This window comes from Phyllobates terribilis, unplaced genomic scaffold, assembly GCF_046119375.1.
Source record: "Phyllobates terribilis strain yellow unplaced genomic scaffold, ASM4611937v1 Scaffold_11__3_contigs__length_659146591, whole genome shotgun sequence".
Classification (NCBI taxonomy): Eukaryota; Metazoa; Chordata; class Amphibia; order Anura; family Dendrobatidae; genus Phyllobates; species Phyllobates terribilis.
In genome coordinates this window covers 533,775,774-533,791,534 of record NW_027362771.1, presented here as the reverse complement: position 1 = coordinate 533,791,534, position 15,761 = coordinate 533,775,774, and the positions used below count along the sequence as shown (strand labels likewise).

At 44.2% G+C, this 15,761-nt stretch overlaps 1 protein-coding gene across 1 annotated transcript; it reads right to left on the bottom strand.

The window, feature by feature from the left end:
* Positions 1-415: 415 nt before the first annotated feature.
* MRPS24 (mitochondrial ribosomal protein S24) lies at positions 416-9,728 on the bottom strand. Its single transcript, XM_073650882.1, has 4 exons — positions 9,601-9,728; positions 8,662-8,742; positions 6,480-6,591; positions 416-839 (listed from the first exon to the last, which is right to left on the bottom strand). Exons 1-4 carry the CDS (start codon positions 9,712-9,714, stop codon positions 556-558), a joined length of 591 nt encoding a protein of 196 aa, XP_073506983.1. The 5' UTR covers positions 9,715-9,728; the 3' UTR covers positions 416-555.
* Between the last annotated feature and the right edge of the window lie 6,033 nt (positions 9,729-15,761).

Here is a 15,761-nt window from a genome sequence, read left to right as displayed (position 1 = left end):
GTGAAAAACTTGTTGCATCATTCCCAAGACGACTCATGGCCGTACTAGCTCAAAAGGGTGCTTCTACTCAATACTGAGCAAAGGGTCTGAATACTTCTAACCATGTGATATTTCAATTTTTCTTTTTTAATAAATTTGCAGAAATTTCTACATTTCTGTTTTTTTCAGTCAAGATGGGGTGCAGAGTATACATTAATGAGAAAAAAATGAACTTTTTAGAATTTACCAAATGGCTGCAATGAAACAAAGAGTGAAAAATTTAAAGGGGTCAGAATACTTTCCGTACCCACTGTGTATATATTTTTTTTCTTTCAAACTGCTGAAAATAGGAATTTTTGAATGTGTTACTTTGCTGAAAAATAATTTGTGACCATCAGCATGTTGTGATGGCTCCCGAGCTATGGTATAGTTGACATTAGTTTATATACAGCTTTATTTACTATCATACAAAAACCTGATGTGGCTCTTGAAGAGCAGAGTAGGAACAATACAGAGCCGTCCGTACCCACTGAGCGTCGGCCGCGCTCTGCTCGTAGTCTCAGGACGGTCCGGACCTTAAAGGTATTTATAAATGACTTTCTCTTCCACGGTTTGCAGCTCCAGCTTCACAGGACACTTGTACAGGTAGGACAGCAATTCTTCAGTGTAGCCAGTCAGAAAGTAAAACTTCTGAGCGGGCAGCTTGCGGATTAGTATGGCACATATCACAATGAGGTTGGCACGGCGCTTGATCACCACTTCGTTGGCCAGGCAGCCGTGGAACGTGCCGTACATAAATTTGCGGATATAGACGTCCTCTATGGTGCGCTCTCCAGCGCCCTCTTCACCATCTAGGTTACCTGAAGGAGTAAGAACACACCATGAGCATCAAATAGTGGAGATGTTCTTCTATACAAAGCAGCCTTGAATGGTCACCATCTATTTTTCGGACTTGAGATGAAGTTGGCTGTAAACAATCTGCAAATCCTCCTGGTCTCCTGCCTGTCACTACATCCAGGTATAACAGAGAAGTGAGCTTTTTTGGTTCAGGACAAACAAGCCACTGGAAAATGTTAGGAGAAAAGTTCCAGCACCTATAGTGCTGACAGAATTCTTAAAACCTACAACTCCAGAAGCATGGAAGGCAAGTTAGAAATGTCATCTTGACAAGGGATAGTGTTGAGAGAAGGTGCTCGGATAACGTGGTGTTTCCGAGTATCTTCAGCATGCTCTGCTTATATGTTTGACTCCCTGTGGCTGCATGTTTTGAAGCAGTAGACAGCCGCAAAACATGCAGGGATTGCCTAATAGGTCAGCAGAGCACACCGAAGATACTCGGAAAACACACCAGCATGCTCGCTCAACACTATTCAGGGGCAATGCATGCTGTGAAGTGAGTTGAGAAAAGTTCCAGCACCTATAGTCCTGACAGAATTCTTATGAAGAAAGACCTGCAACTCAAGAAGTACGAATGGCAAGTTTTAAAATAGCATTTTCACAATGTACAAAGGGCTATTGTGTGACCGTAAAATGGATCAATGAAAGGTCCCTCAGTGCCTTGCTGAGCTACTCTTATCCTGTGTAATCTAACAGCAGCATGATGTATGGGCAGAGACCCTGATTCCAGCAATGCGTCAAGTACTGGGCTGCTTGGTGCAGTTTTGATAGCATCCCTGTTTTCTCTGCTGTAGATGTAGCAGTGGTCAGAATGCTGAGCTCTGTATAACCCAGCCCCCACCCCTGATTGGCAGCTTGTTGACAATGCACAGAGAAGCTGCCAATCAGTAGTGAGGGCGGGGCTACAAAGATTAGCTAGACTGGCCTGCACTTGACACCTAGTCCTGCAGTGATAATCTCCTGCTTATAAAACCCTGATTGTATTGAAATTACAGCAAGCTGCTGAGCAAGTGACACGTCCCTGGAATCAGGCTCTCTGCCCCTACATTATGCAAATACCTGCTGACATTCCTTTTCAGGAATATGGTGAACTCCACTTTAAAATCTCATGTTATATCTACCACCACCTTTTTAACTGTAAAACTTGCAGGTTACAAAATTAGACGCCTTCATAAAAAATGGGATTCATAATCCACTCTTTTTTAAATGCAAAAAAAAAAAATCACGTAAAAAAACAAAACCACATCTATAATCAAAATGTGTTAGAAATGGCAAGCATCAGCAGGTCAGCGTGGGAAAAATGGAGCTGCTTACAGGATTACTTGTATATGGCCACAAGGTGGCGCTGTGCTGAGTCTATCGCTGACATTTACTGCAAGGAGCAGAGTTAAAAAAAAAAAAAAAGTGAAAAATCCACATCTCCATGACAGAATGTCACCCTCCACCGATCAAGCTGACTGAGCGGGCTACGGCACATTTAAAGTGATATTCCCACAATATAAATCTTATTTATAGGGCAGCTGGAACCAAAAAGAGGAGTAAGAAATCAGCCAGTGAGTATTTGAAGGTTGGTCGGGCTACTTAATAAAGCGAGTTAATAGACTACAGGGAGTGAGGAAAAAAGAAAATTCTGGGATTATCCATTTAAGTGACTTTAGCCGCGCAGAGTATCTGTAAGTCCTTTAGCTGGGGGCAAGATAAATCATCCTGCTTATGACAACTCTCTGCTTTCCCCCACCTTCCTTTTCTCAGTGTTTGTAGCAAAGAAGGTTTGAAAGCAAATCTCCACAATGTGGACAGGGAAGAATGTATCTAGAGTCTCAGGGAGGGTAGAGAAAACAGGCTATAGGTAAGGAGGAAAGCATTTGAAAAGGAAATAAGAGCAGGATAGAAGAGGTGTTGCTATATTAGCCAATGAAGACAACAGCACCCTGGATTACACACAGTTCTCACATCCAGCCTATATTACTGGAAGAGGCGCTCCCAGCAAGAGAAAAATCTTGAATTTGGATTAGGCTGTCAAATGCATCTGAAAACGAATGAAGACTGCAGATCGAAACATAGGGCAATTTTATTAACTAGAGGTAACTATCAACAAATGAAAAATATTGGTGTCCATAGCCTTTAAGAATATGTCATCAATATTAAAGTCCCAAAAAACAGGGGATGGGGATGTGAGCAGCTGCACACGTTAAGAGCTCCTGTGAATAATCCTGCTCTCAGGTCACAGAAAAAGGGTTCAACAGCCCAAAAACACAAAATAGACCAATGGGAACTGTGTGCTCCAAAGTCTGGCAGTTTTTATAAACATTATTGGTGTCGCGGCCTCTCTGCCCTCTACAGCCGGGGCCTCGATTGCTGGAGTGGAGCTCCAACAGCCTAGAAGATCCCAGAAGCCGAGCTGCTCCCATTGGAAATGCAGTGCGGACAAGGGCAGCTTATTGCTTGCTCAGACAGTACTCCTGGACAATACTGGAGGTAGTCGCCATTGGTTATTTCGCAGAGTGGACCTCTGGCAGTGGCGTACCACTAATGGCGGCAGGCCACGCGACTGGCGGTGAAGATGAAAGTAATGATGAAACAGGGTGTGTCAGCTGATGCTCCCTCCGCCATCATTCTTCCCTGGCGTCTGACATCTTAGCGCAGCGGACACGATGAGGTCACTACATGGCACCAGCTCCGCTGAGATGTGCAGCGCTTCAGGACACTCGCTGCAGAGACCGGAGCAGCAGGGAAATGAGGAGAGGTGAGTACTGATTTATTTTTTTTAATCAGTGAGTACATTGTGGTGGCCATTACACTGTATGGAGGACTATGTGGTGGCCATTACACTGTATGGAGGACTATGTGGTGGCCATTACACTGTATGGAGGACTATGTGGTGGCCATTACACTGTATGGAGGACTATGTGGGGCCCATTACACTGTATGGAGGACTATGTGGGGCCCATTACACTGTATGGAGGACTATGTGGGGCCCATTACACTGTATGGAGGACTATGTGGGGCCCATTACACTGTATGGAGGACTATGTGGGGCCCATTACACTGTATGGAGGACTATGTGGGGCCCATTACACTGTATGGAGGACTATGTGGGGCCCATTACACTGTATGGAGGACTATGTGGGGCCCATTACACTGTATGGAGGACTATGTGGGGCCCATTACACTGTATGGAGGACTATGTGGGGCCCATTACACTGTATGGAGGACTATGTGGGGCCCATTACACTGTATGGAGGACTATGTGGGGCCCATTACACTGTATGGAGGACTATGTGGGGCTCATTATTCTGTATGGAGGACTATGGGGAGCGCATTATACTGTATGGAGGACTATGCGGAGCGCATTATACTGTATGGAGGACTATGCGGAGCGCATTATACTATATGAAGGACTATATGGGGTTTGTTATAATAATTGGAGAGCTGTGGGGATCATTATAACCTTTGGAGGGCCATGTGTGGGCCATTATAATACTTGGAGGGCTATATAGGAGCCTTTATACTTTTTGGAGGGCTATGTGTGGGACATTACACTATTTGGAGAGCTAATGGGGGCCATTACACAATCTGGTGAGGTGTGGGACGATTATACTGTATGTAGCCGCCCATTCTACTAGATGAGAGGGCTGTGTGGGGGTCACAGTTGGGGGATCAGACTGTGTTGGGGTCACCATACTTCGCTGGGGGGAGTGAAGGTACAATAGGGTCATTATACTATGTGTGAGGAGGGTACTATGGAGGAATTCACTGTGGTGGTGTCATACAGTGTTTGTTTGTCACTTTTGCTGGCATCATACTTTATGGGGGTAATGAAAGGGGAATCTAGGACTCATGCAGGAAGAACACTGCTTTGTAAAGTTGTGAGATATGATCTTCTGTGACCTCGCTGAAGATATATTTTTTGTTGGATCTTTGGTGATTATGGCCAGAGGCACAGTAAGGAGAATAAGGAATCAGAGGACCCAATATGGCGCTCTTGTAGGTCTTCCAACTCAGTCACTAGGTGCGGGTACTGGCAAACTTTGTCAGAGCACCCAGCAAACACCATAATTCATATTTAGAGTCCTCCAATGAATGAGGAAAAGCGACGGAAAGTGGGGAGGTAGGAGAACTTGTCATGGATGATGATGGAGATACGGCCTCCAGTAGCCCCGTATGGTAAACACAATCCACTAAAAATCCTACACCGAGTAATGTCCTAACAGCAGAAACACCATGTAATCCTGTTTTATCCACACTAAATCTACAGATGGGCACGTTAAAGGAGGCATTCTCTCTGATGAGGCAAGATCTAAAAGAAAATTAATAGATGAGTTGCTGTGATGGAGGGAAGGGTGAGCGATGTTGCGGATAAATTCCCTCCGCAGTCCAGAGACTCTTGTAGACACAATCAGCAAATTACTTCCTTACGAGCCAAAACTGACGATCTAGAGAACCATCTTCGTAAAAAGAAGCCAACTGAATTCTTAGATTAATGGCTTAAAGATATCTTTGGTGTGTCTTCACTTTATTAATATTGTTTGTTGGGGGAGAGTCAGGAGGCCCCCCCATACATATTAGACTTTATTTGTATGGGGGCTTTACTCTGTGATAGAGAAGACGTCCGTTTTTGAAGGATCAGGATATCTTGATGATCAAAGAATAAACCTGCCCTTAGATGGGTTTTAGGGACTTCTTTATTATTATCTTAATTTATAGAATTTTTAGGTTTAAACAAACAATAAATCCCCTGACATTCCAAGACTGCCATTGTAAAGTTACATTCAGTACAGAAAAAAATGATAGCCGGCAAGCACATCTTCTTAAAATAATTGCTTATTTTGATCCAGTAGTATAAAAGGCAAAAAAATAGTTGAACACAACAGCTCGAAAAATATAAAGGCAGAAAAGAAATATCCACTGCGCTCCCAGGAAACAGGTTTCAGACCTGCATGATCCTTTGTCGAACCATGGAGCGCACTTTGTTTCCCTCCGGCCCCGTTTAGCTGTGTACTGCGCCGCAGCCTTGTATTGCGCAAGCGACCGTGAGTCACTGAGACTTTCACTCCGCTGGCAGTACGCAGCCAAACGGGGCCGGAGGGAAAGAAAGCGCGCTCCATGGGAGGCAGAGCAGGGCACATCACAGGGCCCTGTGATGTGCAGGAGAGGGGGGGGGATATGGTAATTTAGCACAGAGGCGGCGATTTAGGGCAATAGTAAGCAGATTGGAGGGGTTTGCTTGGCATCCCCCGGATGTCAAGCCTCTGGAAAACAGACTTTATAAAACCAGATTTCTCTGCTATGGGCCATACAGGTAAGTATAGATTTACTTTTCTCTCACCTGTATGGCCATAGTAGAGGTCTGATATCGCCCAGGGGGGGGGGTGACACATTCTCTTTAACTAATTCTGCAGCCAGCAAAAGACCATGCAACACAAAGACTATAGAAAGCAAACAGTGTAAAATGTTTAATGAAACCCAATTGCAAAAATTATTTTTATCCCCAATTACATCCATATATGTAGTGAAAAAAATGTATTCAAAAGGTGAACAATCCCTTTAAGACTTCTCATCCTGGCTATGTACAGTATACAGAACAGTTATTAGAGTCTTACTTGTGTGTTGAGAAAGCCAGCCTTTCCTATGGGCAATGTAATGAGGGGGATGAGCTTCTTCATAGGTCACTGGTTTGTCTCCTTTACCCACACGTACACGAGCTGCACGGTTCTAAAAATAAAAAAATATATATATTTATAAAAATAAGTCGATTTTAAAATGTTTGGGCCATTGTTAGTTATTACATTTAAACAACATTTTTAAATTTTGAAAAAAATGCCCCTGTATGTAGATATTGATGTTACATACTTGTTATGGTGCCCCCTACAGCTCTCGCCATGCTTACTCAGAATGTCCTCCTAATGTTTACAGTGCCGACGGTCACAAATGCTCAGCGGGGAGGGGGGGGTGCCGACGGCCGCACATGCACAGCGGGGAGGGGGGGTGCCGACGGCCGCACATGCTCAGCGGGGAGGGGGGGGGGTGCCGACGGCCGCACATGCTCAGCAGGGAGGGGGGGTGCCGACGGCCGTACATGCTCAGCGGGGAGGGGGGGGGTGCCGACGGCCGCACATGCTCAGCGGGGAGGGGGGGGTGCCGACGGCCGCACATGCTCAGCAGGGGGGGGTGGTGCCGACGGCCGCACATGCTCAGCAGGGGGGGAGGGGGGGGTGCCGACGGCCGCACATGCTCAGCAAGGGGGTGCCGACTGCCGCACATGCTCAGCGGCTCAGTCCCACAAACCAAATCCCATAGTATAATGACGGTCAGCAGAGCGATTCCTACTTATGTGCAGGTCACCAAGGAGTACAGGCGCTGGAAAAGGTAGTAATATGTGCGGCTATCTAAATACATGACAGATTGTGTGTGCAAATATGTGATCTCTCTCATCTGTCCCATAGGGGCAGTCACAAGATAATACTATTCTATAATGGGCAGATACAGTGGAAGGGTCCTGATGGGACAGACCCTATAATCGCTTAAAGGGGTATTCTCAAGTTAGAAAGTTATCCTCTATCTGTGGGATAGGGAACAACTTCCCAATCACTGGGAATCCGACCACTAGGACCCCCACCAATCCCGTGAATTGGGGCTCTCAAAAGCACCATGTGAATGGAGTGGTGGTTGATCATTCACACTGCCGCTTGAACTGCCAGAGATAGCTGAGCGCAGCACTCGGCAGGTTTTCGGCACTCCCATAAGAATGAATGGGGCGACACTGCGAATAATCATCCACCATTCCATTCACACGGGGCTCGTCATAGCCCCGGCTCTCGGGTTCCAACAATCGTGAAGCTATACTCTATCCCATGGATAGGACGTAACTTTCAAACTTAAGGACGCAGCAATGTTTTTTCATTAATGGTCTCCAAGAGTCATCACTGTTTTATTTTTTCATCAATCCAGATTTATAAGAGCTGCCCTTTTCAATGACAACATTTTGAGCTTATATATAATGTATTAAGAAACTTTTAATGGAGGAATTCAGAATTTGAGGGTTTTTTTTAACTTTTGTTTACTTTTTTTTTTTCTTTGTCCCACCCAGAGATTGAGTAGAGTATCTGTGGGGTGAGATGGCCGGGGTAGTAGTTATCTTTGATCTCAGTCGCTGCAGCAGTTTCAGGTGGATTATTTTTCGGATGATGTCTGTTGCAGATATGCTGACTGCCATGTCTGCACCACCGCTCATTTACCGAGCCTCCATGTAGTCAAGGGCAAATATCACAACTGATAAAGAAAGAAAACATCAATCCAATACTGGCACTGCTCTCCTCCACATTTATCCACAGTGGATCGGTCACTCAGCGCTCCAGTACATCCTCAGAGGTGCTCCGCAATTTTAGAACATTCCAAACAATACAGATAACAGAAGAGAAAACTGCGGCGCTCACCACCATTGTATCATTTTCCATACTTTTTTGCAGTCACATGGTCACAGGATACAAATAGAAAGCTGTTTAACCGAGCTTCATCTGGGGTGTCAGACATACAGTGGCCGCTTCACACGTGAAAGTCTATTTGTATCCTGTGACCATGTGAGGTGTCACAGGATACATCGGTGGTGAGTTCCGCAATTTTCTCTGCTATTGTGTGCATTAGGGCATATATCACGCTCAGTCTTAAACTTCCCATTGTTCTATAATGTAATTACCGTTAAACAAGTAGAAACCAGGCCCAAGTCTGTGTGGTAAAATGTTACTGTAAGGAAGAGCAATAAGGACCAGAACATATTGTGCTTACCTTTAAACAAACCGAGCTCGTCTGAATACAGCGGATCTGAGAATGTCGGGGGAAAATGCCTTCTAGTCCTCGGACCAAAACCTACAAAGAAAAAGTATAAAATGAAGATTCGGCCTTGCTGTCTAATGACCTCACCTGAGAATGTGACGTGTAACTCCCTGTAGGCGGTGGGTAGTCATACATGGAGCTTACACTTATGATTGGCTAAGATGGGGGGAGCGTAGACGCTTAGGCCTGATTCACACCACGTTTCGCTAACGTTTGGCAGCCCCGTCTTCCATAGACTGCAATGTTATAAAAAAAAAATTTAAAAAAAGGATCCGTTTTCCCCACCTTCACAAATGGATATGGTCAGCCAGTGCCTGGCAATACAAGCAGTTTTGCAATTTACTGCTTATTCAAATTTTCAGCCATTTTTGAGATATTAACACTTTTTTTTATCAGCTTGTTGCCTTGGAGAACGACCACCGCTGCAAAGCAGCAGACCACGTGCAGTGCTTACAAGGGCTCTTCTATTCAGCTTGTAAGCGCTGTACTGAAGCCGGCCAGGATCTCTGGAGGGCGCTGTTACCTCCTAATCCCGGCCAGCTTCAGCGCAGTGCTTACAAGATAGACAGCAGCAGTGGTTGGTTTCCTAAGCAACAGGCAGTAAATAAAAGTGTTACTATCTGAAGAATGGCTGCAAATTTAGAAAAATGGCAAATCTGCTATTACCTGATTATATCCATCTATAAAAATGGTCCCAAATGGTCAGATATGACAGGAAACCGTGCAAGAGAGAACAAACAACAACTGTGGTGCGTGTAATAGAAGCAGCCATAGCCCAAAATCCATCTACAGGAAGCAAAGCTCCAGAAATGCCATCACACCCCGCCTGTTACTGCAGCAGCACCCGCAGGTGACAGAAAGGCCCCCCCAGTGACCCCAATGTCCCGCTACCTGCAGCCGGCTCACTGCGCTACACATGGGCGCCGCCATCTTTGGAATGTACCACAGCGCTATCCGCGGGGAGGAAGCATACACGACCTTGCCACTGACTGACCACAGCGACATCTAGAGGACGAAGTGAAGAATCGCAGAATTATCACAGCCAGGAAGTGACTGCAACGCTGCACCGAATTCTCTGCAGTTGCTGGATAATGGTGTCCTCTAGGCGATATTAGTGCTGCTCCCAGAAGAGATAGCATTACATATAGGCAGTGATTGACCATATTCTATATGTATATCCAAAATGGCCATGGCCACAATACCTGGGCACATGCTGATTAAATTACTATGATACTTCTTGGGCCGCCATTGAGCCACATGTACATTTCCATTATGAGCTGGCGTTGCTTTCCACCCAAATTTATGACAGTCTCCATTTTTGGAGCAAAACCTACTTCATGAAAAAAAAAAAAAAAAAAAAAAAAATATATATATATATATATATATATATATATATATATATATATATATAATACCTCATAAAGCTTAGAGCTCGTTCAGACTAGTGTATTACACGGGCGCGTGCTGTCCGAGTACAGATCAGACATCACACTGACACATGTAATTCAATAGGACTGTTCAGATGAATATAATGGCGCTATCTAATCTCTTCCGTATCTCGGGTAAGAATCGCCTATACAAGTGTATGGGTGCGCAAAAAACATGGGATCCTATACGGACCATCTGTATAGCACCCGATTTTTATGGCTACATTGTTATTATTAACCTAGGAAACTGGACTTGATCATGCACATGTTTAAATGTAGATGTATAAAAACAGATGTCACACGGATGTAAAATACGGATAAAAATCATCTGAAAAGGATGAAAATCAGGCTATGTTTCATACGATCGTCTGATGGTGGCTCAAAGGGGTTGTCCAGCCTTAGGGTAGAACTTTTGAATCCTCACAAAATGCATACCTCCCAACTTTTCAAGAAGAAAAACAGATCATGCGGCGGGCATATCGCATTGCGGCAAATTTTGGCCACGCCTTGGCCACACCCCAGTCCACGCCCATTTACCATTTCTTTCTCCCCTGGCAGGAGGAGTTGTCACACGGGCGCTGGTAATGAAGGGCATTCAGCAGACGGCCCTCATCCCCATTCCTGGTATGCATGGCCACTTCAGATGCAATCCTGGTATGCATGGCCCCCTCATCCCCAATCCTGGTATGCATGGCCCCCTCATCTCCAATCCTGGTATGCATGGCCCCCTCATCCCAGTCCTGATATACATGGCCTCCCATCACTGCACACATGAAAAAAATAAACACCTTCCTTCCCTCCCCTCTGCTCTGCTCCAGCTCTGCGTCCTGTCTTCCAGCAGCTCATGTTATCATCTGAGCAGCGCATGACGTCACTGCCATGCGCCCTCAGATGCCGAGGTGAGCTGCAGGGATATTCACTCCTCTCCACGCCGGGACTATGGGCGTGGAAAGGAGTGAATAGTTCTCCTTAATAGCGCACACAGCAGCGGCCGCGCTCCTGCTGCGGCTCCGCGATCCTCTGTGCCCGCTACTAAAGAGAATGAATATTCACTCCTCTCCACGCCCATGGGAGTGGAGAAGAGTGAATATTCATTCTCTCTAATAGCGGCCACACAGGATCGCGGAGCCGCAGCAGGAAGCCGTCAGCTGTGTTTCACAGTGTGCGCTATTAAGGAGAATGAATATCCACTGCTCTCCACTCCCGTAGGCATGGAAAAGAGTGAATATTAATTGTCTTTAGCAGCCGGCACACGTGGTAGCTGCAGCTGCTGGCTACTACCTGTATCCGCTGCTCCGCCGCCGCAACACCCCCCACCACCCTCCACATCCTGGAGAACAGCTACGCCGTGACGGGACGAGGGACTGAGCTCTCAAAGAGGGACAGTCCTGTGGAAACTTGGACGGTTGGGAGGTATGCAAAACGTATGCTGCGAGGATTCCCCATGACTGCAAGTTTGTGATTTGCATACATGCGGTCACATGCCAACTAAACGTGTACAGCCTCGGTCAGCACAAATGAATTGAGCGAGGCCAGAAACAGTCAAGTCTGAATGTGGCTGGAAGTACACTGTGTTCCAAATTATTATGCAAATAATATTTTCTCAGATTTTCCCAAATTACCTATATGAATTGCAGTCATTGTAATTTTCCAGTCAAATAACTATTAGAGTACAATTGAAAGGTTTTTGTACAAACTGCCTATGATAACAGTATATTTTTAAAAAAAATAAAAAACTCAAACTGCACTCAAAATGCATGTTCCAAATTATTATGCACAGCACAGTTTTCAACCTTTTCATTTTAATAAAGAACAAAAAAATGGTCATTTTTGAAATTATAAGCATTAGCAGGTTATTACAAACTGAAATCAAACAGTTTTCAACTCAAAACTTTATTCTAGGTGATGTTACATTTGCACATAGGACCGCTTGTTCGAAAGGAGCTTCTGAACTCTCTCGTCCATTGAATTTGTCAGGATTTGGATGGTTTCTGCTTCAATTGTTTTGCATGAGGACAGAATACTCTCCCAGAGCTGTTGCTTAGATGTGAACTGCCTCCCGCCATCATAGACACTCCTTTTGATGATGCTCCAGAGGTTCTCAATGGGGTTGAGGTCAGGGGAGCATGGGTGCCACACTATAAGTTTGTCCCCTTTTATGCCCATAGCAGCCAGAGATGCAGATGTGTTATGTGCAGCATGAGACGGGGCATTATCATGCATGAAAATGATCTTGCTGCGGAATACACGGTTCTTCTTCTTGAACCATGGAAGAAAGTGCTGTTTGAGAAACTCCACATACATTATGGAGTTCATCTTTACCCCATCAGGGATCCTAAAAGGGCCAACAATCTCTCTCCCCATGATTCCAGCCCAAAACATTACTCCACCTCCTCCTTGTTAGCGCCGTAGCCGTGTTTGCATGGGGTGTCCATCAACCAGCCATCCTCCACTCCATCCATCTGGACCATCGAGATCATTTCATGCATGATAATGCCCCGTCTCATGCTGCACATAACACATCTGCATCTCTGGCTGCTATGGGCATAAAAGGGGACAAACTTATGGTGTGGCACCCATGCTCCACTGACCTCAACCCCATTAAGAACCTCTGGAGCATCATCAAAAGGAGTGTCTATGATGGCGGGAGGCAGTTCACATCTAAGCAACAGCTCTGGGAGGGTATTCTGTCCTCATGCAAAACAATTGAAGCAGAAACCATCCAAAACCTGACAAATTCAATGGACGAGAGAGTTCAGAAGCTCCTTTCGAACAAGGGGTCCTATGTGCAAATGTAACATCACCTAGAATAAAGTTTTGAGTTGAAAACTGTTTGATTTCAGTTTGTAATAACCTGCTAATGCTTATAATTTCAAAAATGACCATTTTTTTGTTCTTTATTAAAATGAAAAGGTCGAAAACTCTGCTGTGCATAATAATTTGGAACATGCATTTTGAGTGCAGTTTGAGTTTTTTATTTTTTTAAAAATATACTGTTATCATAGGCAGTTTGTACAAAAACCTTTCAGTTGTACTCTAATAGTTATTTGACTGGAAAATTACAATGACTGCAATTCATATAGGTAATTTGGGAAAATCTGAGAAAATATTATTTGCATAATAATTTGGAACACAGTGTATACAAATTGCATATTCAGCGAGTTGTCACAGCGCACAGTGCAGGGAGGATTCAAAAGTCTGAAGCTATATAGAGCGACTGCAGACCTGTACCCTACTGTCGGACAACCCTTTTAAAAGACACCTAAGCAGTCTTGAAAGCTTGCTGATTGTCATCATTAGGGATGAGCGGACCCGTGGAAGTTCGGGTTCTGGTACCTGACCAGAACTTTATTCCAAAGTTCTGTTCAGGTACCGGAACTGTACCCAAACTTGAACCCAAACCCCATTGAACGGACTTTTGAGCCAAAATATCTCAATCTCTCTCGTTCGCTTGCTCTATCGTGCACTCTCTCACTTTCTCTCTCTCGCTCTCTCACACGCTCTATCTCGTGTGCACTCTTTTTTTTTATTCTTCTGTCAACATACCATTATGAAAGCTTGTTTTTTTATGTGATACGTTGTACTTCTGAATGACACCAATCATTTTACCATACAATATACTGGAAAACCAGGAAAAAATTCCAAGTGCAGGGAAATTGTGAAAATATAATTGCAATTCCCCCATTGTTTTGTGGGGTTTTCTTTTTACGCTGCTCATTGCGAGATAAAAACGATCCGTAAATCTGATTCTCCAGGTCAGTACAATTACGGCGATATCAAACTTGTACAGTTTTTTTTTGTCATTATTTTTGTGGTGGAAAGAAATCAGAAATTTGTGAAGAATAACTACATTTGGTTTGTGTTGCCAATTTCTGAGATCCAGAACATTCTTATTTTTCCGTCAACTGAGCTGTGCTAAGAGTTGCTTTTTTGCACAGCGAGCCTACGTTTCTGCAGATGATATATTCACGATGTTTTGAACTTTTTTTATTTCATTTTTTTTTAAAAAGTGATTGAAAAATGTCAGTTCTGGTGCTTTACAGCGCATTTTAAATGCCACTGTCTGTGCCTGTGTCGCCATTTACTGGGACTCGTCACATTTTTATTTTTCTATTGAATGAGCTATGTAAAAGTTTTGTTTGTTTTTATGTTGAAAGCTGACAACTTTATTTTATGCCATTTTGAGGTGCTTGTTTTGGTTTCATTGTTTTTGCATAGATGTGTTGACCAAAAAAGAGCAATTCTGATGGTTTTATTTTTTTTGTGGTCTATTGCTGTGGTCACCATTTCCTCCGCCCTGCAATTTTGTGATCATCCGGTGCTGGGTGGGAAAAGGATCTGCTGTATCCTAGCAAACGCAGATCATCTCTGCAGTGCAGGCGAGAGGCTGAATTTTCCCTGTAACTGGGGTGAAATGCCATCTCCAGTTCCATATATATATATATATATATATATATACATATATATATATATAGTACAGACCAAAAGTTTGGACACACCTTCTCATTTAAAGATTTTTCTGTATTTTCATGACTATGAAAATTATACATTCACACTGAAGGCATCAAAACTATGAATTAACACATGTGGAATTATATACTTAACAAAAAAGAGTGAAACAGCTGAAAATATGTCTTATATTCTAGGTTCTTCAAAGTAGCCACCTTTTGCTTTGATGACTGCTTTGCACACTCTTGGCATTGTCTTGAAATAAGGCCCCACATATCATGAACAAAAAAGATAAATATCGCCCAGTCTTGAACTTGTGATGCTGTTGTTTGTAAACCAGGTATTGGTATTTTTGGCAGTGTGGACAGGAGCCAAGTCCTGCTGGAGAATGACATTTCCATCTCCAACAAGCTTGTCGGCAGAGGGAAGCATGAAGTGCTCTAAAATTTCCTGGTAGACGGCTGTGCTGACTTTGGTCTTGATAAAACACAGTGGACCTACACCAGCAGATGACATGGCTCCCCAAACCATCACTGATTGTGGAGACTTCACACTAGACCTCGAGCAGCTTGGATTGTGGCCCCTCCACTCTTCCTCCAGACTCTGGGACCTTGATTTCCAAATGAAATGCAAAATTTACTTTCATCTGAAAACAACACCTTGGACCACTGAGCAACAGTCCAGGTCTTTTTCTCCTTGGCCCAGGTAAGACGCTTCTGGCGTTGTCTATTGGTCATGAGTGGCTTGACACAAGGAATGCGACACTTGTAGCCCATGTCCTGGATACGTCTGTGTGTGGTGGCTCTTGAAGCAATGACTCCAGCAGCAGTCCACTCCTTGTGAATCTCCCCCAAATGTTTGAATGGCCTTTTCTTAACAATCCTTTCAAGGCTGCGGTTATCCCGGTTGCTTGTGCACCTTTTTCTACCACACTTTTTCCTTCCACTCAACTTTCCATTAATATGTTTGGATTCAGCACTCTGTGAACAGCCAGCTTCTCTAGTAATGACCTTTTGTGGCTTACCCTCCTTGTGGAGTGTGTCAATGACTGCCTTCTGGACATCTGTCAAGTCAGCAGTCTTTCCCCATGATTGTGGAGCCTACTGAAACAGACTAAGGGACCTTTTTAAACACTTAGGAAGCCTTTGCAGGTGTTTTTTGTTAAGTATTCTAATT